The following is a 23797-nucleotide window of genomic DNA, read 5'->3' as shown; positions in this document are numbered from 1 at the left end:
TATCATATTGTTAATGCTGTAAAATATTAACCAATTTTAAAGCATTAATAGCCTAAATTGATGAAGTTTTATTTTTAAAACCTTCTGTGATGAAAAATGTAGAAGTGGATATAACTGGAAATACCAAGCATAAGAGTTTTTTAGGAAAGGAAAGGGACTTCTTGAGTAATGTCACTTAGGACCCCATCTGCAACATTTAGTTCTTGGGTTCATGGAAGACTCGTATTTAGAAGAGACTGTAACTCTTTCCTCTGGTGTAATCTTTTTTAAAAAAATCTCTTTTTTGGAAGTTGATATTTGTTTGAAGGGAGTTCACTCTGGAACTAAACAGGATCCATCCCCTCCCCCCGGAAACGCAAGCATCAGAAATGAGATTTGTTTCTGGACTGCAGTGAGGAATGTAGTGTTACACACACACAGACACACACACTTTTCCTGTTTTCCTGCAATTCCAATAATTATTGGCAATTTCTCTTCAGTAGTTGCAATTTACTTTAGGGTTTTTAATTTACATTAAAAAATGAAACCACTGCATGCTGCAGGCAAAGATAATTTAATACTAAATGTAGAGAGGAAAGCTTAGTTTCTGTATCTGATATGGGCAGCCTCTGGCCCCTACCTGGTCTCTGCCAGATTTCAGTGCTGCAGTTGTCAAAAACTGGTGGTGTGCTTTCTGACCAATTTCAGATAGCAAATTTAGCCCTAAAAGAAGTTTAAGACATGTTTTCTTAAAAATCTCAATCTGCACTTTGCCCCTAAATGCAAGGGAAAAAAGGGAAATCATAGCCTCTTTTATGTATGTGATACTCAGCATTTTACATCCTTACCCCACCTCTGTGTTCTTGCCACCCTCTCCCCTGGAAACTCCAGGACATCAAACATTGTCCACCACTGGTCTACATATTTACTTTCATTCAGTTGGGTCGAATGGTGGCTATCATTTGGCTGAACTGCTGATCATGTGCAGAACAAAGGATGTTAATCACAGTGTAAGAATGCAGTTCACTACTTCTTGCTCATTTGGCCAAGTTTACTAGTGCAACTTTAATTAAAGCAACAAACACATTTAAGGCCTCTTTGGGGATTCAAATCCCAGATGTCATGACAATTAGGAAGAAGAGGGATAATAATATTAATATTGCATTCACAGTTGTTCTCAGGTCTGTCACATGAGGGATAGAGCATTGAGGAACCTGTCACGTAAGCAGCACGTAGAAATATATGTCCAGAGATGGACTATGACAGACAGGCAAAAAGACTAATTGCTAACCTGTTTTAAGTTCTGCAGATGTAAAGTTAATAAGAAGATATGTATTCCTGAGGCAAACGCTCTGACAGAGATTGATTTAGAAAGAATCAAAAGTCCATCTAGAGCCAGTTTTATAGCTAAGTAATTAAAGCTCCTAGACAATTTTTACTTAGTAGGAATCCCTTTTAAATGGCTCTGCCTGTTACCCCCATTTTAAGCTCAGGTCTCTTTCTCCTATTATTCCATGCTTCATAATTGTTTCTGTCTTCCCAATATATTAGAGCAAAACATATGACAAGTCCTGACTTTTTTTAAATAGGAATACTTACAATGTATGTAGTTTTACATTTTAAACTTGGTTAGATCATAACAACAACATAGCTAGAATTGAGTTCGCTTCTGTCACTCTTATACTAAATACATTTACTAAGCACTAGATTATCTGAGAGCAGGATTATGTATTTAAAAGTACAATAATAAAATGAACATCTGTAACCGTGGACATGCCCAGATGATTTTCCCCCTCCCCCAAGTATAATTTTAAAAATTAAGGGAAGGTTGCTGCAATGAAAGCATATCTTAGGTAGACTCTGGGCCAGATGATTATGCTGCACCTGTTTACTATTTCCCAGTACTCTCTAGGGATCATTTGGGGATTTTAGGTACAAGGTCCACCTGCACTGATTTGGAAGAGCTTCAGTAGTAGGACTAGAAAAGTCAATATGATTTCCATCAGACTCTCTCTTTAAGGAGAACGTAAGGATGGGGAGAAAGAAAAGAGAAAGGAGGGGGTATAATGTTGACAGCTTTAGCTTCTAATCATAAGTAATCATAATTAACAGTGTTCTAGGGGAGGAATGTTGAAGTAATCAGTGTCCAGTATTCTTCACGATTTCTCTCAGGAGTGTGAACAGTACAAGTATTTAGTGATGTCTATGGGACCCAAAATAATACAGTATTTGAAGACTTGCTTGGAAAATGTTGGCTGTTCAAACTCGTTTGCTTATTATAGTGTGTTCCACACTCATTTTGCCACATTGACTTTCTATGACGCTTGTTGCAATTTAAGAGAAAACAAAGAAAAGCTTTAAGCTGCTTTTCCGCCTTCACCATTCCCTGATCCCTTCCATTAGCCATTTAGCTTCCACAGGGGAGGCGGGGGGGGGGCAAACAAGATATGTATCTTAGGCATGGTCTGTTTCTCAAACTTCATCTTTATCTCCCTTAAAGATGTAACATTTCTGCAGATGCCATAACATCCTTTCCTAGAAATATTCTGTCACAAGATACTCCTAGGTTGAGGACAGGCATTCTCAAAATAATGATCTGCCAAAAGATTAATGAACTTATGTGATACCCCCCCACAAGAATAAAACTAATTATTTTGATGGGATTAGAATTGGGCAAGGAATAAATATACTGTATATCTTAATTCATTTTAATTATTCAACTTTAATCTGTATATCACCAGGAATTGACAAATGTATTGGGGCTGCCCACTATGAACAGGCAAGGTGTGTGTGTGTGTGTGTATGTGTGTTTGTGTGTGGCTGTGTGTGATGGGAATGACCTTGGGAGACAGGAGGAAGGGCCACAGACTAGACAACAGTCAGACAAACAGCAGTTGAGTCCACAGAAGGAATGTGGATATAGCAAAGGTCTCAGAAGGGACCCTCCCTAGTTTCTTGGACTGCAAAGGTGGGGAGGGGGAGGGAGAGATGTTCTTTCAGACTTGCAAGATTCTGTTAATGTAACCTTACAATAAAGTTAGAGCTAGTACTTCTGGGTGTGCTTCTTATCTGGACTACCTCACAAGGCTGACGGGGGAACCACAGTCCCAAACACTTCCACTTTGCCTGCATAAAACTTTTTTTTTTTAATGTAGTGTAATTCAAGTTCCTTCCTTTAACTTGCTCATGATCAGCCCAGGAGATCCTGATTCACAATTGAGAGCCCCTAGTTTAAGCAGTTGACAGCAAATGACAGATAGGATTTTTGCTAGATTACATAAAGAACCAACTCTCTCTCATTCTCCCTCTTTCATGGCCATGTCAGCCTTGATTCTGAGTGAACTTCTATCATCCCAGTGGCTCTGTTTGATCAAGCTGTGCAGATCTATGAGAGTTCCTTTTCCTTCATGAAGGTTTGAGTGACAAATCAGATGAAACTATCTAGGCTTTTTGTTTTGAAGAGCAGCGTTGCAGAAGCCTTGTCCAGAATAGATGCTGGAGGAGGCTCTGAGGAGCACTGAGACAATGCAGAAGCCTTCACTGCGGTGCACTGCATTACCTTTTCACCTCGATAAGGATCATTGCATCATCTTTGCAGTGTGAAGCACCTTAGCAAAGCTCATCAAATCCACTTTGCACATGGATAATCCACATTATTTTTGTGGGGAGGAACAAATGAGAAAAGCATGAAATTCCTTTCAATCTGCCCCTCATCCTCCTCTGTGCCAGGTTGTGATTTTCAGGCACAGTACTACTTCTGATTCTAAGCATGTCTAAGTCAGAATACTGGAATGTCTCCAAGCATTATAGCCGATATCACGGTCATTTGTATGCATTTTACGATTCTATCAGTTTTTTCAGCTTTACTCAAGACTGTGGATTTCATGCATGCAACAAGCTTTTAAAAAGGGACCAGAATTGCAGTTTTCTATCCTCCACCTCATAAGTAATAACTCGTGATATTCATATTTGCTTAGTTTAAATAAAAAGGGAAATGAAAGGGAAAGAATACAAAATGAACACACAAAATGAAGGGAAAGAATATTGACTGAATTGTGCTGTGATTCCTGTGTTTGTGAAGCAGACCTCTTACTAATGCAAGATCACAAGATGCCGAAGGGACAAGGGATGCAGAACTGCAGAGCCAGCAGAGGTGAAGGGATGATGCAGCTGATAAAGTGACTTGGGTAGTTAAAGATGCAATCGATAAAGACGGGATTGGATCTTGTATTGTTCGTTCACGAACTGGATTGAAAATCTGTTTAGCATGTTCTGCAAAATGCTTCCTGATGAGGATGGTTCCAGTTTGTTTCTGATATTGCTATTTTTCATAAAAGTTTCACAAAATTCTTAACAGTTTCTTGGTAGGCAATCAAAAAATTGAATAATTCAGTCCCACTTTGTAAGTATCTACAGAAATTAGAAATAGCTAAAAGGGAACTTTCAGCTTTGCATATATTCTAGATTTGACACTGGGTTTCAAATTTTTTGGCCCAGTCCAGAATCTGGCAATTTAGCTTTCTGAAGCTGTAGATGCTCTGAAGGGCACACCTTCCTTTCTTATTTGTTTGCATTCTCAGACTAAGCTCAGACTAGATTTCCCTTCCTACAAGTGGCTGACACCCAGGCCAATGATAGTTCTAAAAGCTAAATGCACTGCATTATAGAAATCAAAGTGCAAGACCTGTCAGTTCAAAACCCAGTAAAGGGTTGAACACATAATATATAAGCCACCCAGAGTCATTGTATGCGAGATGGGCAGTAGAGAAATATGACAGACAGACAGACAGACAGACAGACAAATAAATAAATAAAAGCTCTGTATGGGGGCTACCTATGCCTGATGAGTTCTGAATGAATGAAAATGGTCATATCATGTCTCTGACTGGTCAGTAGTGAATATAATTATTTTTGAAGTTGTATTGAAATGGACTCCTCCTCCTAAAACACTGCTTGTATACCTACATTCATATATTCACATATTGTTGAATGTCTTGATCATACATGCTCATAGATACAAGGTGATATGCATATGGTAGATTAGAAGTCAACAGCTTTTCAGGGACCAGATGCATGGCATGATGTTCTGCAATACCATCAGAACTAGATAATCAATAATAATAATAAAAATAAAAATAAAAAGTATGACCCAAGTTTTTGATAATCTCACCCTGAGATTTCATATGACCGCATAGGAGAAAGCCAAAATCTTGCATTTTCTTACTGGAAATCCACAAGATCTCATGCAAAAGTACAAAAATCTTGTAAGATTTGGTGATCTCTCAAGATTTTGGCCATTAAAGAAAAAATAGATTCTGCAGATGTCACTTGAGAGAGTTACAGACAAGGTGGCATCCATGGACACTACATTCTCAATTCTTTTTGTAACTTGTGCATTACACTTTAACAAGAATGTTGACAATTAAAGTATAAAATTCTATTTTGTCTATACAGAAAAAGAATGATGGACTAAATATTGTTGCAATAATGGAATCTGAAAATCAGAAGGTGGAAAGAGAACATTTAGGCCATTTAATTCAACCCTCTACTCAACATAGGAATCTAAATTAAACCAGCCCTGGACTGTCTAATCTTTGCTTGAATGTATCTGGCAAAGGGGAGACTCTCTGGGTCATAGGACATTTTTGTAATATTCAACTGGAATCTGCTTTCCAGTTGTGATGTACAAATAAATAGGGTATAAGTTTCACAAACTAAAATGGCAGGGCGATCTTTGTGGGGTGATGAACAATAGGAATAGCTCACATTTCAATGGTGGCTAACAGCTTGGTAGCAAAACAGCTGCTGTGAATACAGAAGATACTGTCTTCAGTCCCTGATGTGGGGCTTGGAAAGCTCCTGCTTAAGATCATGAGAATTGCTGTCAATCAGTGTCAACACTATCCAACTAGAAGAGCCAATGATCTGACTCATTATCACGTAGTCATGTTCATGAATTGGCATTTGGAAGAACAAAAAAAGATGAGAACAGTGAGTCTGTAAACGTTGCTACATTTTCCTCCAACCTTTCTATATAGTAGTTTCAGGGACTTAAGGGGGAGTGTAACTCTCATTGCTCTCCAGTCAGTGCTTTGGATCATGGACAATGCTTTTTCCCAGTAATCCAGGATGTAAAGGATTTCAGTGGATTTTGTGAGACTTGGAAGGATATAGCATTGGGCCTTTGCTTGGAAGAAAACCTGGTTGCTAAATAGTCCCCTACATAGTTTGCTTCACATCTAACACCCATTTTGGTCCTTTACACTTTCTATGATGTGATGCTTATTCTAACCTTGCATCCCCTGCATGGATCTCTCTGAAATTTTGCAGATTTCTTGCACAGGGACACTTCTAATTTGTGAACCACATTCATACAAATTGCAAGAAAAAGTTACTCCATATCTCGCAAACTGAACAAAACCAAACCACTCCCCATTTTCATTTGAAATGGTTCTTAATTAGAGTGTGTGGAGATGTTGAGGGCAAGGTTTGTGTTTGGTACCATTTTAGTTACATGGGCCTTTTTGATCATGGGAAACTGCTAAGGACATGTCATGGTTTGGCTATATTTGTAATATGAATTTTCCTGCAGATGGCTGTTCATGCACTGCGTGGATTCTGTTCGTAGTGTCATTTGAACCATATGATTAAAAAAAAAAGGAGAAAACCACTTCTGTAGCCACCCAGGCACATTCTGCTATTTGAACTGAGAATACAAGTTGTCTTCAATGTTGATTATGCAATTTTAAACACATTTGTATGATTTACTATAAGCCATATGTTAACATTTGTGCAAAATGACATACCTTCTAAAAAAGAAGACAGCCTTTTAGTGAAGCTTTTCTGTTGGTTTGAAACTTTGCTTGGTTTTTTGTACTCCACTTGCCTTGGTGATGGTCATCAAAACATTCATAACTCAAGGAACTGCAAAACACCCTGACAATTTTGTGTTACTGCGCTGATCATTGTGATCCTCAGCTTTAAAAGAATTACGTGCAGCTCCTAGACATCAAGAGAAAGCCTTCCCTGTCCTGTATAAATGCCATATCTTCAGAAGCAGAATTCAGTATTTGCTGCAGTAACAAATATATCCTGTGCCACCTCATTTGAGGCTTTACAAGGTTTCTACTAGCTGTTAACTTCTTATGGAAATGCTTCTTTTATTTATTCATTAGATTAATAATACGCATTTCCTCTAAGTGCTCAAGGTACACCCTAATATTCATCTTCCACTTGTATCCCAACAACAACAGTGTGAAGTACGTTGGGCTGACACAGAACGACCAAATTCACTTAATTGGCTTCCATGATTGAGAGTCATGGCCTTCCTACTCTTATTCCAGAACTCTAAACACATCATCACACTGACTTTCTATATTTGATTCTTATAGGTTATACAAACCCATTCATTCATTCTGTGTATGTTCTCTCAGTTTAGGGAGACTGATTGAATTTGCATATAACCCTAATTCAGCATCCCTTGTTTATTCCAAATTACTAGATGCCCATGCATGTTAGTATGCACCTCCACTTTGCATGTCTGTTGTTTGGACAGGTAAACAATACTTATTATTCTTCCACACATAAAGCAGGATTGTACATAAAACAATGCGGCAGTTTTTTCGGGCTCAGGCAGGTTTTTCCTGAAGCCCAGGAGTGTTTTTCGGGAAAAGGAAAACACCTGGAATCACCCCATCTGTCCTCTGGACAGCTGCTTGCAGCCAGAAGATTGCAAACAGCATTCGTGCTCAACTGGTAAGAGCAGCTGGGAGGCTGGGGCATCACCATTTCCAAGCCATGCTGTAGCCTTAAAAGGACACTAAGACCAGCCACCCCATTTCTAAACCACTCAATTTATATTTCTTTTAAGTACATGTACCCTACAGCAAGGAGAAGCAGGTTCTCTTGGTGCTTATTCTTATTCTTGGGATCAATTTTTACAAATTCTTTTTAAGTTTTCAACTTTGTTTTCCATCCAAATATTAAGGAGGATTGAGAGTAAATAATGGTCTCCCTGTTATTATTTTTGTACTAAATTTGAAGATATTAGCATTTTCCTACAAGTTGAATTGGCCGTTTTGAACTTTCAGTTTTCTGCTTTTACTTTTCCTGGGGAATTATCATACTTTCACTTGTGTAAACACATTCCAGAATTCTTACATATCTTCGACTTTCACTGGTTAAGCTCCTAGGGGGCGCCATAATCTACTGCTTGAGACATGGAGGATTTTAAGCAGACTTTCTCTGACTTCAACCAAGATTTTAAACAGATTATTTTTGATTCCTGTCAAGTTTTTATGCAAGGCATTCAGGACATTGTGGAAAATATGAAGTCTAAAATGTGTCATCTGGTTGGGGATGTTGTGGAGGAAACTGAGGAATTTAACAGCGACAGAAATGTTTCTTTTAAGGGTGAGATCAAGACTTCTGTTGAAATGCTGGATGAAGATCAGATAGACAAGTTGAAGAAATTAAAGGGAGAGATTGAGTTGCAAGCCATACATGAAATTGATTTTCTGATGGAATGCCATGGAAAAGTAGGGGCTATTATGTATGGGAGGTCTCCTGAAGAGAAGTTGGAGTTTTGATGGGTGCAGTTGGGTTCAATTTTTTTAAAGAAAACAGCTGTGTGCGTATTGTGGGGATATGTAAATGCTCTGGTTTATTTTGAAGTGGGATAAGGGTTTAAGAATATTTACCTGGATTGCTTTAGGGTTTGGCTGATTTCATTTATGTTTAATGATTTGGATTAAGATAATTGAGGTATAATAAAAAAATAAATGTTTGGTTTTGGGTTTAATATGATTAAGATAATATTAAAATTAAAATTGTTGTATTATCAAGTATAATGGCAGACAATTTATATGTTTTTTAGTTTGATCTTTATTGTAGTAGACAGGAATATATAGAATAGTATTAGGAAGGAAATAATTAAATAAATGTTATCTTTGAGGGGGAAGTTGCTTAAGAGGGTTGTATGTATGTATATGTGTCTGTGTGTGTATATGTATATATGTGTGTGTGTGTGTGTGTGTGTGTGTATTCTTTTCTTTTAATATAAGGGGAGGGAACAACTATATTTAGTGATTCTTATAATGTGCCAATGGAATGATTTATAGAAATAATGTGATTTTGGTTTAATATAGAGTAAGGGATTGATTATGGAAAATTGTTGTATATCCTTGCTGTTAAAAGTTGGAAGTCACCTTTTTTGTAATTTTTAAAAATTTATCTTGTGTTTCTACACTTTTTTAGTTTTTTTCCTTTTTTCTTTGTAGTTTTTTGTTTGTCTATAGCTTTTATCTTTGCCTGAAACTTAATAAAATTCTTATAAAAAAATAGAAACATGAAGGAGTGATTTGTATTTATTCACAGGGTGCATATTAACTAGCTTTAGGCCATTTTCTTACTAGTGACTTACAGCATCTTCACAGCATCACTCTGCCATCACTGAAGTGATAGACAAACCTGTTCTTTTAGCACAACAATGATTGGGTAATTGAGAAAATGCCATGAGTCAGTAGCAGGGAGGGACTACTGTATAGTCTTGGCAATCTAGGAAGGAAGGACACCTTTCAAATAAGAAATTACTGTGAAGTATCACGTTAACAAAGGTGAAAGTAGCCCATTTTGAGGAAGAGTATATAACTCTGTATCTATAGTCTATATATAAGTAAGGCAGCAAAATGTACTCTCAGACTACCTATTTTGGAGAATGACATTTTCCTTCAAATGTAAGATGTGTGATACATTAAGGTGATAGAAAGGTGGAGAAACCTTCATAGGAGAATCCACTGATCAGTAAAATACAGATGAGATAACTTGATTTCAGGCTATATAGATTTGCTGGCCACAGTTTAGCCAGAGTTGTTTTGCCATGGGCTCTCACTTGGAATTCCATTCAAAAATATGTGAAATATATACATATTCAGTACATATACATATACATATACATATCAGTACATACACATACACATATACATACATACATATACTCTATGGTTTTTCTCTTCCCTGATTACCTAGAAAGTCTCCAGACCCGTGAGAATGTGTGGTTGGATGGGAGACTTATGGCAAGAGCTATATTAATGCATACTTTTTGAGCTTTGTTGTATTTTTTGTTATTGTTTAATTTGAGGACAACCTTGGTTTGAGATTATACCCTGCCTTGGTAGTCTCTTTAGGAAGAATATCAATAAATAATTATTGAGAAAACTTAAGCAACCAGCAAATTCAAATGACTGTCTGTACTTTCCTACAGAGTGGATATATAACATTCTGCCAAGATACATCAAAGACGTTTACTTAACCTGATATGAGGACTGGAGTTTCAGAGAACATGTGAGATTTAACATTCAATTAGTTTGTGGGAATCACAAATAATTTCATAAACCTGCCTTCTTTGCCAGTTTAATTATCTAGGCCCTGTTTGCCTGCACATAGAAGCATGCCATATACACAGTGCCAATACTACTACTACTAATAATAATACCCTTTATTTTTGAACATCAGGAAACTAGGCTTGTTATATGCTGTACTGTGGCAGCAAAGGGGCAGAGCAATAGTAGCTTAAGAAACATGATAGCTGAATGACAAAAGGGCAACCCATGGATATCTTAAGAGAGCTTAGCGTAAGATAGTTGCTAAGCAGTTTTAAAAGGTACAGAGTTCATAACTCACAATGGCTGATTCCTAGGACCTGCTGCTAAATGGAAAGCAAGGTTGCAACTCTGGGGATTTTGTGCAGTTGGGTTTTTAGTGTTTACATACAAATGGATATGTGTTTGTGTGTTTGTGTGTGTGTGTATTCCAGATCTATTTGGGAGTAAGTGGTGTACATATTTTAAAAAAAAAAACATAACATCCAGAAAGGAAGAATCTGGAGTATTCAATTTTGCTAGTATCTCAGGTTTTAAATGGCAACTTTATTCAAAAATGTACATATGTTTATTCCTAATGCAAGCATTTTTGTTTACAAATAACGTTCCTTGGCAGTCTCTGAGAACTGGACATGATTGAATGGATTAAAAAAAAAACATTATGCTTTTTCCTCAAATATATGTACACTTATCTACAGTATTTATGCATTCTTAATTATAAATTGCATCATAATATTTTAAAAAGTGTACCTTTCAACATGAATAAGTGTTCCAGTTGTGCAAATTTAGGAAGGGTAAATTTGATACATTGGGACAAAAAATCTGGGTACAACAAATTTCTCTTCCATCTCTAGTTATAAATCCGTCCTTGGTGAATCTACCCAATCCAGTAACTGGCTGGCCTTATTTTAAGCTTGGACAACATGGCATGGAGAATGGAATCCTTTCCCCCCCCCCCCTATATATTTTAAAAATCATTAAAAAGTCTGAATTAGCTTATTTCTAAATGGAAGGAGGACAGTTCCAAAGAGGCTATTGGACGTTTTCTCTGATGTCATTCTCCAGCAAAAAAAGAGAAAAGAGAGAGAGTGAGAGAGACTCCTCAAATATACTTAAAAAGAGGTGTAGGAAAAGATACAAGGCCCCAATATTACTTTTCATATGTGAAGATTTGCTCAAAGAAGAATGGTTCTGAGCGGGAAAGCTTTTTAATGAAATGGAATTAAGCTGCTTTGCTACATCTATCCCAAGTTCAAAATAATTAGATAAATAGGGGAACAAAATCATTGACATTATTTACGTATTTATGTATTTATTCCACATTTATTCCAGTACAGTCAAAAGACTCTCAAGAGCATACAGTACAATCCAATTAAAGGTATTCGCCATAGAATGTCCAAGGTCCAATAATAATGAATACAAATAATCCACATTAATGCTAAAAAAAACAGAACATACAAAAACAATTGCATCATGTCACTCCATTAAAAGATAATGGACTGAGGGGTGATGTGTAAATTTCATTATTAAATAAGCATCCGTCTGGAAGAGCTCTTCCTTAACCAGCTTTTGTAAAGCTATCAATGTTGGGGCAAGTCTCATCAGCAAGTGCTGTTCCGTAACAGAGCATCTCCTCCTGACCTCACCCGCTCCCTTCATGGAACTTAGAAATCATCAGTCCTTCCTCCTGAGTGTATATATCAGACAATCAATTCTGGTTGGAGAAGACCCAACCTCACTTCCAAATCTGTGTCCCTGAAGAGGAAGTATCATAACTTCATACATTGGACCTGTAGATCTGAAGAGGTCAGAATAGAATCTGTCATTGGACAGAGCAAAGCAAGTCTCTTAGGTAGCACATGTGGGAAGGCAACAGCCCCAATTGCTCCATTCTGATCTTAGCCAGGCCTGGAATGGACATCTACAGGTTTTCAATAGAATGTACTTAGAGACATTTATATGCAGAGTTCCCCATGTAGATTTTCAAATGGTTTTAGCTAAGCAAGTATTACCCTTGTTGTACAATGAGCTGAAGCTCTCTATTATACTTTTGAAGGCAATGCCTGCATATAGGACCAAGTGCCAGCCTTACGTAATCATTCTGAATGTCTGAAAATGATGATTTTCCTTGCTAAATTGTAAGAGTAACATGAAACAGGCCTTGGTCTTTTTCTACTTCTGAACCCCCTCAGACCCCCTTGAATCAGACTAATACAGAGCAGTTCTATAAGAAGGATTTTATAATTATGTTAAAAGAGTCATAATTTATCCAAAAAGTTTGTTTCCATAGCAAGTTGCTGTGACACCCACCCTTTGGAACCAGCTACCCCCAGAGGTAAGGCAGGCACCCACTCTCCCGGCCTTCCGGAAGGGGGTTAAGACCTGGTTGTGCTACCTTGCTTGGGGTGGGAGGAGGGATAGCCAATCTTGGGTGTGGTAGGCACCATGAGGGGGCCAAAAATAACATTCTTACTTGCCATCTTGAATTTTATATTTTATAATTTTGAACTTCTATATTTATATGTATTTATACATATATTTATAATGTTTTATTTTAACAGTACGCTATTCTCTATTTTTAACTGTTGTAAACCACCTGTGATGAACCTGGTCTTCAGCTATTAATTCAGAGACTCTCAGTCACAAGCCATCAAGGAATGTGGAAGAGTTCTTTATTAATACGGTGATCAGTTTCAAAGCAAAGATCAGACTGAGCCAAAGCCCATGCAATCGCTTTTTTAAAAATCCCCCTTTGTACCAGCCCCTCCCTAAAATGCAAGCCTCTGTCTCATAAGTCTCCCAGTTCCCAGCTCACTAACAAGCACTATCACTTGAGCTGACCTTGGAGCCAAGCCACCCAGCTAAACAATGTAATCAGCATTTCTAACTGCCACTACAAGCATGCTCAAGCAATACTACAAAACCCATCATATATACTGGCAGGATGCTTTATCCTGACACTGCCCAGAGTCGTCATTACAAGATGGGTGGTAACAAAAATATGACAAATAAATAAATAAAGTTTATTTTATTTATTCTCATTGGCCCGAGCTGTGGCACTTTTCAAAGCATGTCTACAGAAATACACTGTTTGTATCCTAATGAAAGCACATGTATGAAAGCCCATTGCCCTATTTTCTCTTTGTTTCCAGTTATATCAATACAAAATCCTTTAAATATATATATTCTTTTTCCTCTGTTGTATTTTTTCCAGTTTAGTTGCTGAGATATGAATAAGTGTTATTTTGTCATGTGATAAAGGTACATTCAATAACTGTTTTGTTTTAAAATGAGAAACAGCACCTCCATTAAATATTATGAAACCATTATGTTACAATTCTATATTTCAAAATAATATGCATAAACATTTTTCAAAGATAAATGCAAATAAGACCAGAAAAAACACACACAAAAATCAGTTGCAGTTCCTTATGAGTAACTTCTTATTTACCCAACTATTCACTTTGCTAACTATGCAAATGTACTATAAGCTTTGTACCTTGTGTGTTATCTTAACTCAGAGGTGGGTTGTGTAGTATAAATAATGAAGGATTAAAATGCAATTAGTTTTTTTCCAGTTGTAAAAACTTTTGACATTGGTTACCTGGTTAAACATCAGCTCTGACTGAGTTTGCTTGCACACTATGATGTTTCAGTGATAACAGCGGTATCTTACGTGTGTCAAACATCTACTAATTCCTACTGTTCCAATTATTTTATTCACTGTATGTTTTATATTTAATATATTCAGCAGTAAAGTGATCACAGTTTCACAGATGGTGGATTATTGTAAACTATATCTGCATGTGTTAGTCATTCTTCTACTTTTGCACAAATCATATATTGATCTATAAATGATTCTGAACTAATGTGAGTCATTTAAAGATAAATGAGGGCTCTAAAGTATCTTGTGCATTTAATTTAATAAAGGATTTCCAAACAGATTTAATACAGAGCAGCCTAACAAGCCTAGGTTAAACATCATTTTGTTTTGTTAACAAAGTAGGACACATGATTGGATGTTATCTTTTAACTTTATAGTCTGATCATTCTTGGTAAGGCATGGATTGTGCTATACATATTTTTCTCCATACATACATACATACATACATACAGTTTGTTCCAAGAATTTTATCTGAGTCTGCCAAACAGATACATTTAAAAGATTCACAAGACAAATGATGGAAAATATGTCTACTTTTACATTAATCTAGAACATTTGCTGAGATGGAGTTTAAACATCAATTATAAAATTATATTCCCTCTGTCACTTTTTTCTATAAATTAATGTCAATATTGTGTTCAGAACTGCTATCATTTAAAAAGGGGAGGGTTTTTCTTAATCATGATGGATTCTTATGGAGCTGTCAAGGAATGTAATTGAGATATTCTCCAGGTACATGACTCCAGTGCTCTTTTCCTTTATTTTTTCTAAACAGTACTAGCCAAAAAAGTGATGATGATTATGAAGATTATACAACCAACAAAACCTGGGTGTTGACTCCCAAAGTCCATGAGAGTGATGTTACCCTCATTTTAAATGGCCTGCTGGAGGGGTATGACAACAAATTGAGGCCAGATATAGGAGGTGAGAGTGTTGTGTTTATTTATTTAATAGGCAGTTAGGTGGAAGGGAAAGAAAATATGTTATCTATGTGATGTTTGACAATAAGTATTTTAGTTAAAAACCAATGCTTTCTTTAATAAGTGTGTATTTATTATAATATTGTAAATGTTACAACTCACAGTGCTTTTGAAATATTAATAGCATCTTACTGTACAAATGTTGCTGTTCACTTCATTAGCTAAGTGTCTTGAGGCTGAAGAATGAAGTGGGAATTGGCTTCAGTGGAAGGTATAAGTTTGAGGAGGATATTGTATCACTCTGATGGAATATAGGTCAATTGAACAGTATAAATTAAGGTTGATAATTGTTCATGGCTCAAACCATAGAACATGGACTTAATTCATTAGGCTATATCTTTGCAAAAGATAACCTGTGCAGGGAAATGTTTCACTGAATTTAACAACATGCTTTCAGAGGTATTAGAATAGCTGAGTGAAAAGGTGAAAGGTCCCCTGTGCAAGCACTGAGTCATGTCTGACCCTTTGGGGGGATGCCACTTTTGCGAAGTTTCCTTGGCAGACTATAGCGGGATAGTTTGCCATTGCCTTCCCCAGTCGTCACCTTCCCCAGCAAGCTGGGTACCTTGGAAGGATGGAAGGCTGAGTCAACCTGAGCCAGCTACCCAAGAATCCAGCTTCTGCTGGGATTGAACTCGAGTCGTGGGGAGAGTTTCGGTTTCAATACTGCCACCTACCACTCTGTGCCACACAAGGGTATATAGTAATACTATAATATAGTAATACTATAATGTCCAAGATGGAAGAGAATAAGAAATCATGGCAAAAAAGAAGATTGTGTTGCTTGTGCAGCAGTGTGGAAAGTTAGCTGCACTTTATTAAAAACAAATAAACAAAATCCCATTCCAATGTTGTCGGGAAAACAATGCACTAGTATTGTGTAAGTGCCCTGGCAGCCTGTGGAAGGAAGCCTGTGTTAGCTAGATAGCATGAACGTAACAAGACAAATTGCTCAACCATATTTTTCAGAGAAGTCAGCAAGACCAGACCAGGGTGCCTATCAGATGGTAAACAGGAACTTTTATATTAGTCTGATTCAAAAAGTATGTAATTAACAGAAGAAACCAGGAAGTGATTATTAACCATCCTAGTGAAACGATCAATAGTCAATACAAAACACATGAGAATGGGGTGAGCTAAGATCTTTGGCTGCCTGAAGCAATGAACAAGGTTTCACTTTCTCCGATTCCATGTTCCAAGCTAGTATGACTGGCAGATGAATTTACTTCAACACTGTCAGTGCCTCAGGGTCTCCCACTGTATAAGCTGCAGTGAGGTAGAGAGTCTGATACATCCAATTCTGCTCTTTGGGTCTTGCATTGCTGCTGCTTGGCAAATGTCACCTGAACTAACCACAACGCAATGGCTGCATTAAAGCTGGCATTTCTTCATCCTAATAGGATGGGGGACCCTTTGTTTGCAGAAAATCTACCTATGAGTATGTGGTAAGAAGAAGAAACCATGAGGTCTTCTTTCTGCAGCACAATGCCCTGCTGGGGGTCAGCTGCTCAAGGTGCAAGAGTAATGAGCAGCAGCAGTGAGGGTGGGGGTGTTGAAAGATTTTCAGGTGGGTTGGCAGTAGAGAGACAAAAGTCAGAAGTTTCATCATAAAACTATTTATGTGTCTATCTGTTGTGTTTTGTTGGTTTTAATCCTCTGTGTGCCACCCAGAATCACTGCTGCGAGCTGGGAGGCTATAGAAATTGTATGTATGTATAATAAATAAATGGCACCCCCAATAATCTGCTAATAATAAAAGTCAAAGACCACAGTGAAAAAATGGGTCTGAAGTTAAATATAAAGGAGATCAAACTAATGACAACAGGTACAGCAACCAGTCTTAGATTTGACAATGAAGATACTGAAGGGGTGGATAGCTTCTGCCTTTTAGGATCAACTATCAACAATAAAGCAACCATCAGTCAAGAAATATGCCACAGATTGGTACTTGGTAGAGTAGTTGTGAAGGCCCTGGAAAAGATATTTAGATGACAGGATGTGTTTATACTTACAAAGATCAGAATTATGCAGGCAGTGGTTTTCCCTGTGACGGTCTATGGAAGTGAAAGTTGGATTTGGAAGAAGCAGTTTAGGAAGAGTATTGACACTTTTGAACTTTGGTGCTGGAGAAGACTCCTGAGAGTACCATGGACAGCCAAGGAAACAAATAGATTATTGAACAAAGCAACCCAGAGTTCACCCTCCCGGCACAAATGACCAGGCTCAAATTATCCTACTTCAGAGACATTATGTGAAGATCTAGCAGTTAGGAAGATATAGAAAAAGTGGACAACCAGCAGCAAGGTGGACAATTACAGCACCAATGGTGCACCAGTGGAAGACCTGAAGGATCAGGTTAGGGAAAGATTATCTTGGTCTCTGGGAATCAACACCAGTTTGATGGCACATACTGTAATCAGTCTAATGATTTGGATGGGGAAAGACTGGTTTGGAGGGCCAAAAGGAGAAGAAGTTGAGAGAAGCAGCTTTGAAGTTCTAGCCCAAAAGCAGGGAGCCAGGAAAAGAATGGGAAAATTCCTATCTGGGACTCTGTGCAGACACTTACAGTGAGTGTTTTTGCCAAGGGAGGGGAGAGGGCCGGGCTGTTTAAATGTGTACCTTGCTCTTGGAATGGATGGTGCCCTTAAGGAGACTGTTCAGGCTGTTGTGTATAAGAAAAGACTTAATTCAGAGCACGTGTCCCTCTTGGACCCTGGGGATTCATTCTGATTGAGATCAATAGCTTTGTTGTTGTTGTTTATTCGTTTAGTCGCTTCCGACTCTTCGTGACTTCATGGACCAGCCCACGCCAGAGCTTCCTGTCGGTCGTTGACACCCCCAGCTCCCCCAGGGACAAGTCCGTCACCTCTAGAATATCATCCATCCACCTTGCCCTTGGTCGGCCCCTCTTCCTTTTGCCCTCCACTCTCCCTAGCATCAGCATCTTCTCCAGGGTGTCCTGTCTTCTCATTATGTGGCCAAACTATTTCAGTTTTGCCTTGAATATCATTCCCTCAAGTGAGCAGTCTGGCTTTATTTCCTGGAGGATGGACTGGTTTGATCTTCTTGCAGTCCAAGGCACACTCAGAATTTTCCTCCAACACCACAGTTCAAAAGCATCGATCTTCCTTCGCTCAGCCTTCCTTATGCTCCAGCTCTCGCAGCCGTATGTTACTATGGGGAACACCATTGCTTTAACTATGCAGGCCTTTGTTGTCAGTGTGATGTCTCTGCTCTTAACTATCAATAGCTTAGTATTGTTTAATATTATGATGGAATCTGTGTTATACTGTTCCTGGGTCTCTATGCAGTTTCCTGTATAAAAACTGTAAAAAAAGCCACGCTTAGCGGCTTTTTTCTCCCTTATTGGATATCACCAGAGGGAAGGAAGTTGTCTTTTAGAGCCCTTGCTCATGGAAGATTTGGGAGGAGTTTTTTTTTTTACAATAAGAGCTGAAAATGAACCTGCTTGGGTAATCCCTAGGAGAATCAGCTCTCAAACTCAGGATTTCTTCTCAGTTAAAGCAGGGTTTACATAATTATCTCATTAAAGTTGATTAAATAAATAATTCATTTTAATGATGGGATTATGAGGAACATGGATTCAGGAACTGGGCAAGAAGAATGAAGCCTGAGGAACCAGAACGGCAATATGGGACAATGCATAGAAGAATGTGAGGGCTTGGTCAGAGAAGACTTTTTATTTATGGCTGAGTTACCTTAATTCAGTGGCAAGAAGTGGTGATTGCCGTAACTAGAGGAGAAAATGCCTCTCTTCACATTTTTATAGAAAATCCATCCTAGAATAAGAAAAAGCCACTCGAGGGAGTTAAATAGACTGAAGGTTTGTCCAGAACTGAAAAGATGAGCCATGTTCGTTCACGTTTAGCAGAAAATGTGCCATACAGTGTTACAGAAAAGAAGAGATGATGAATACGAGGTGGCTGTTTCTCCTGATGGTATCTCTTTTCCTTGGTATCAGTGGGAGAGTCATGCTGTGTTAATGAGATCGACAGAGATAGAATGCCCCAGTTTCACAAGTTTTTTGAGAGAAGCAAGTAGATGTGAATCAAAACTGAAATCTGTTTATGAAAGTTAATGGACGAGGTGATTGATTACAAGAGATTTTAGAAACACAGTATTATCTTCTAATATAAATCCAGACAAATTAGGTTTTAGTCTAATTAATAGTGTACTAGGATTATTATTACCAATGATTAATCCTAATTATAATAATTAATTATGCAGTAATGCAGATGGGATGAAAATCCATTCCACTTCTTTAGTGCAGAAACTAATTTACACTGTTTTACAGTGTTCATACTGTAATTGCTGGTAGAAAAATGTAATATTTCACATGCTCCAGCTCTGTATTTTCTCTCCTTTCTTTCTGAAAATGTTGAAAGTAATTTTTTTAGGCACAGTTATCAGTTTCATTAGTTTCCATTTAGGAATGTTTTGAGCAACTTGGATACTAATATTTGTAGTGGGGAAGAATGATTTTTAACTACTGTAGTATATTTGTCTAGCAAGCATTGCATAATGGTGCATGCTCTATTTCGCTCATTACTGCTATATACACAGTATTTTAAAGGGTTTATTCATTTTAATGTTGTTTGCTATAGTGGTGTTAGTGGCCCTTATTCACAGCTGTCATATAGCAGTATGGTTCATGAGACCTGGTTGTTAATATCACACACCTTATTGTACAACTAAGCCAGCATTCTGATTATTTTCTCCTCTGCCTGGCCAAGCTGACTTTTCCAGGCAGAGGGGAAGGAAAGGCCAGCTGTATGTTATAGGAATCAGGCTTATGGTTTATGGATTAAATTGTTTCAACATTTTATATATACATTTGCCTATTTTACTTAGTATGACCCTGGGCACAAAGCTGTGTTGCATCAAGTTCTAAGCAGAAGTCTGGCCAGTAAGTTTAGGGTTGCAGTGAATGCCTCTTAACTAGTAAAGCCTTCAAAGTATCTAATTGTTTACCATACTGACAATATTAAAAAGTTAAATAAAAGAAAAATGTCTCCAAGTACTTTTATTTTTACCATGTATATTCAAGAGGGATATCAGGCTGTTTCCTCATATATTGTCAGTTTTGTGAGTAAAGCAATTGGAACTAAATGATAAATAAATGTCTAAAGTAAACATTTATTATTATAAATGTATTATATATTGAACATAATTATAGATGAAATTACAAATAATTTTATAAATTATCAATTCTTATTATCAAATTGCCAACCTTTTATTATCGAGAAATGCCATTGTTTATATGGAAGATTTTTTTTCTGTCAATCTTACATTCCAAAACCACTGCATTTCTCAACGGCTTTAATCTAATTTTAGTTAAAGTTAATTATTTAGAACAAATTCCCAAAATTGTGATTTCAGAGTGATGAGAAAGGTTGGTCCTATTTGAAAAACAAAGTCCTTTCTTATTGGCATTATTATATATTTTTTTCCTTTCTTGGAATAATACAGCTTTTGTAAGACATTCGTTGCACTGTGAGCTGCTCATTCATTACTCTGATATTTTGAATGGCTAACATCATCCATTATTGTTGGAATTTTTGTGTTTAATTTAGATTACATCTTATTCTTACTGTTTCTGTTACAGTGCAACCAACAGTAATTCACACTGATATGTATGTCAATAGCATTGGTCCAGTGAATGCTATCAATATGGTATGTAATAGCTCTTCATAGTTTTTTGTCAGAGTTTATTGAAGAATGTTTGTCATTGGTGAATTCTGGTAGTCATTATTACATATTAATAATATATGTTGCCATATGTATTATACTAATAATTATATATTAACATATACCCACTGCCTTAGACATATTTACAGAAAAGAATGGGTAGAAGTTACCTTTCTTGCCTCTTTCTCAACATGGAAAATTTTGCTGAATGGATCAGACTATGATTTTGGGGACTGAGTAGGATGTGTGGGTACTTCTGTTGGTGGAAGTGAAGTGTTCTTTAATTCTATTCTGAGATCAACTTGATTCAAGCAAGATGAAGTTTGGCTGCTTCTGTAAATTTAGATGAGAGTTTGTTCACCAGCTGAATAGACACAATTTATGAACAGACTTCCTGCTCTACCTGCAAACTCTTCTCGAACAACCTGAATCTTGCAGGATTGTTTGACCCATAGAACAAATTGTACACTTTCATGGGAAATGCAGAGTGAGGCAAGGGGAAAGCCAGTTTATATGGTATCTCATATAGGCATATACAGTACATATACATATGTATGGGCATAATTACATAACTGGTGATGCATTTACCACGTAGCAGTTCCTAGTGGTTGGGCTACGTACAAATGATGCAGTTCAAGATTTCTAACCCAAAAGATGGAAAAATGTTATTAAATATGGCATTATGTAACATTTCAGGTATGGCCAAAACAAATGCAGAAAAATGAGCTTAAACTCAGGAGTCTGGTTCTGTGGTAGGTCAATCTACTAAAGTGGCTGGTTTCTCCTTCTCAGCAAAAGGGCCATCAAAGTTTTGAGAAGTAACTTTGTAAATATTTTGTAAAGACCTGGCTGAGATCTTGCAGAGCTTCCCTTAACATATTCTATTATTACTGCAGGAATATACAATTGATATATTTTTTGCCCAAACCTGGTATGACAGACGGCTAAGATTCAACAGCACCATAAAAGTTTTGCGGTTGAATAGTAACATGGTTGGGAAGATCTGGATTCCTGATACATTCTTTCGAAACTCAAAGAAAGCAGATGCTCACTGGATAACAACTCCCAATCGAATGCTCAGGATCTGGAATGATGGCAGGGTGCTCTATACTCTCAGGTATTTTCATAGTTCTGTTTTGTCCAGTGTGCAATACTTATTGAATGTGTCCAATGTGAATAAAGAAGATATCATACATACTAATTATATGGAGTCTTGAATATTTCAGTCAAAATTAAGTCAGTGTTTTCATTGCTAGAGCAGAACTAATATGGTAGAATAATTAGAACTTCAGAATCAGAATATGCAACAAGGCACTTGCTATGTCTCCAACTAGCCCCACGGCATTTTAAGGAGAATAAAATGTCAACCAATGCACTACCAAAAGAAATGAGTGAATAAGATCTGAAAGCATCTCTTCCTCTCAAGCCTTCCCCCTACCCCGAACTGTGTTATCTTGACATGAAAACAACTTATCAGAATAAAAGATGCATTTTTAAAGGGGGCTTCTCTGATGTGTTGGCGTGCCCACATCTGCTTTCTCTCATTGCATCACAGGAAACTAAGTCCTGTGAAGTCTACATATAACAGAGGTTGTGAGAGTACATGACCTGCATCTATCTGAGGACTGCTTGCAGCACTGTGAACAGAGAAGCAATCTCAGTAGTAACAACTGAAAAACAAAGTATCTGGGGTTTTGAATGGGAGCTGTTGTAACTGTTCCAAAATAGCCATAATAATATTTCCAATTCCTGTACCTCTGCAGAGCAGTACAGACTCAGCCGCAAAATTTTTGCAACAAGTAAATACAGGAATTATGTTGTGCGTGAACACATACTGACTATTGTCATAGCTACGGTAAGAATTGGTAGGCTGAGAACATTGCAAATAGAAATAATATCTGTCTTTGTTTCTTTTCAGACTGACAATAGATGCTGAGTGTCAGTTACAGTTACACAATTTCCCAATGGATGAGCATTCTTGTCCCCTGGCATTTTCAAGCTGTAAGTCATCAACACAGAACAATGGGATTATCCTGATGAAAGAAAGAGGAATTAAAAAATAAAAATAAAAAGCTTGATCACACAGTAATCAGATAAAGCTGTAATAGATAGTATGTTTTTGTTTCAATGTGCAGCAACAATCAATGCTAAAATTAACACAAATTATTGTATAGATGGACACACAGTATCTATTGCTCTTGATTTTCATGAGAAATCTGGTGCATTTGTCTATAAGTTACTGTGGCTATTTCTAAACAATTGCTATGTGTGGCTAGGTGAATGTGAGGTTACCAAATACTGTTGGGAGTCCAAACTAAGTAGAAACATTGCTGTTAAAAAGTAAGCTAGCAAGTCAGATCTCATAAGTTTATATATTCATCACATTTGTGTCCCAACCTTCCTCTATGATCAGGAATATGTGAGATTATGCTGCATAGAGTTAAATAGAGCTGACCTTCTTGTTAATGAAGCGAATGGAATGAAGGGACTGTCTGAGATGGCCATGGTCCATGTAGCCCTTGCCTCCAGTCTCTAAGCTCGTTTGCTTTCTTCAGCCATTATGGATGAAGCTGCTCTGTCATTAATGCTGAAGGTTTTAGATGGCGTTTGGACAGAGAGTGAAATGTCTCAGGCAAGCCTTGGGTTTCTTCTATTTTATCATTGTGTAACAGTTAGTGAAGTGAACTGGACAATAGTGAGACCAACTCACTAAACTTCACAGTTAACTGGGGAATAGCATCTAAAACTCCTCACTGCGAAATTCAGTGCTGTGTCCAGAGCACCACGATATCTCCTTCTCCAAAGTAAAGCATGCATAGGTGCACATTTTATGTTTTAGTTATTATTTCACTTAGTAGAGGATCTCTCAGATATGTAGCAGAGCAGTTGATCTTTACAGATTGGCATGCACATCAGCATACATGTTCCCAATAAAATCCATCACTGTTCGGTGTGATTTTACATTTAGAAAGCCATTACTGAAAGGCAAGGGGGCTGGGGCTGAGTAGCCGGTGAATCTGCCAAGTTTCATCTTTAGAAAAAGAATATTTACAAGTTGATATAGTGGAACCTGACAGAGATGTGAC

General features: G+C 37.4%; 1 protein-coding gene across 1 annotated transcript in view; it reads left to right on the top strand.

The window, feature by feature from the left end:
- GABRG2 (gamma-aminobutyric acid type A receptor subunit gamma2) overlaps positions 1-23797 on the top strand; it is a 79996-nt gene that overhangs the window by 9080 nt on the left and 47119 nt on the right. Inside the window, exons 2-5 of the mRNA XM_063292461.1 lie at positions 14798-14946; positions 20629-20696; positions 21608-21828; positions 22630-22712. Coding sequence (XP_063148531.1) covers positions 14798-14946; positions 20629-20696; positions 21608-21828; positions 22630-22712 — 521 coding nt within the window. The remainder of the gene's footprint in view (positions 1-14797; positions 14947-20628; positions 20697-21607; positions 21829-22629; positions 22713-23797) is intronic.

The sequence above is a fragment of the Candoia aspera genome, chromosome 2, assembly GCF_035149785.1.
Source record: "Candoia aspera isolate rCanAsp1 chromosome 2, rCanAsp1.hap2, whole genome shotgun sequence".
Lineage (NCBI taxonomy): Eukaryota > Metazoa > Chordata > Lepidosauria > Squamata > Boidae > Candoia > Candoia aspera.
Note: the sequence above shows the minus strand (reverse complement) of the source record. Positions and strands in the feature narration are given on the sequence as shown.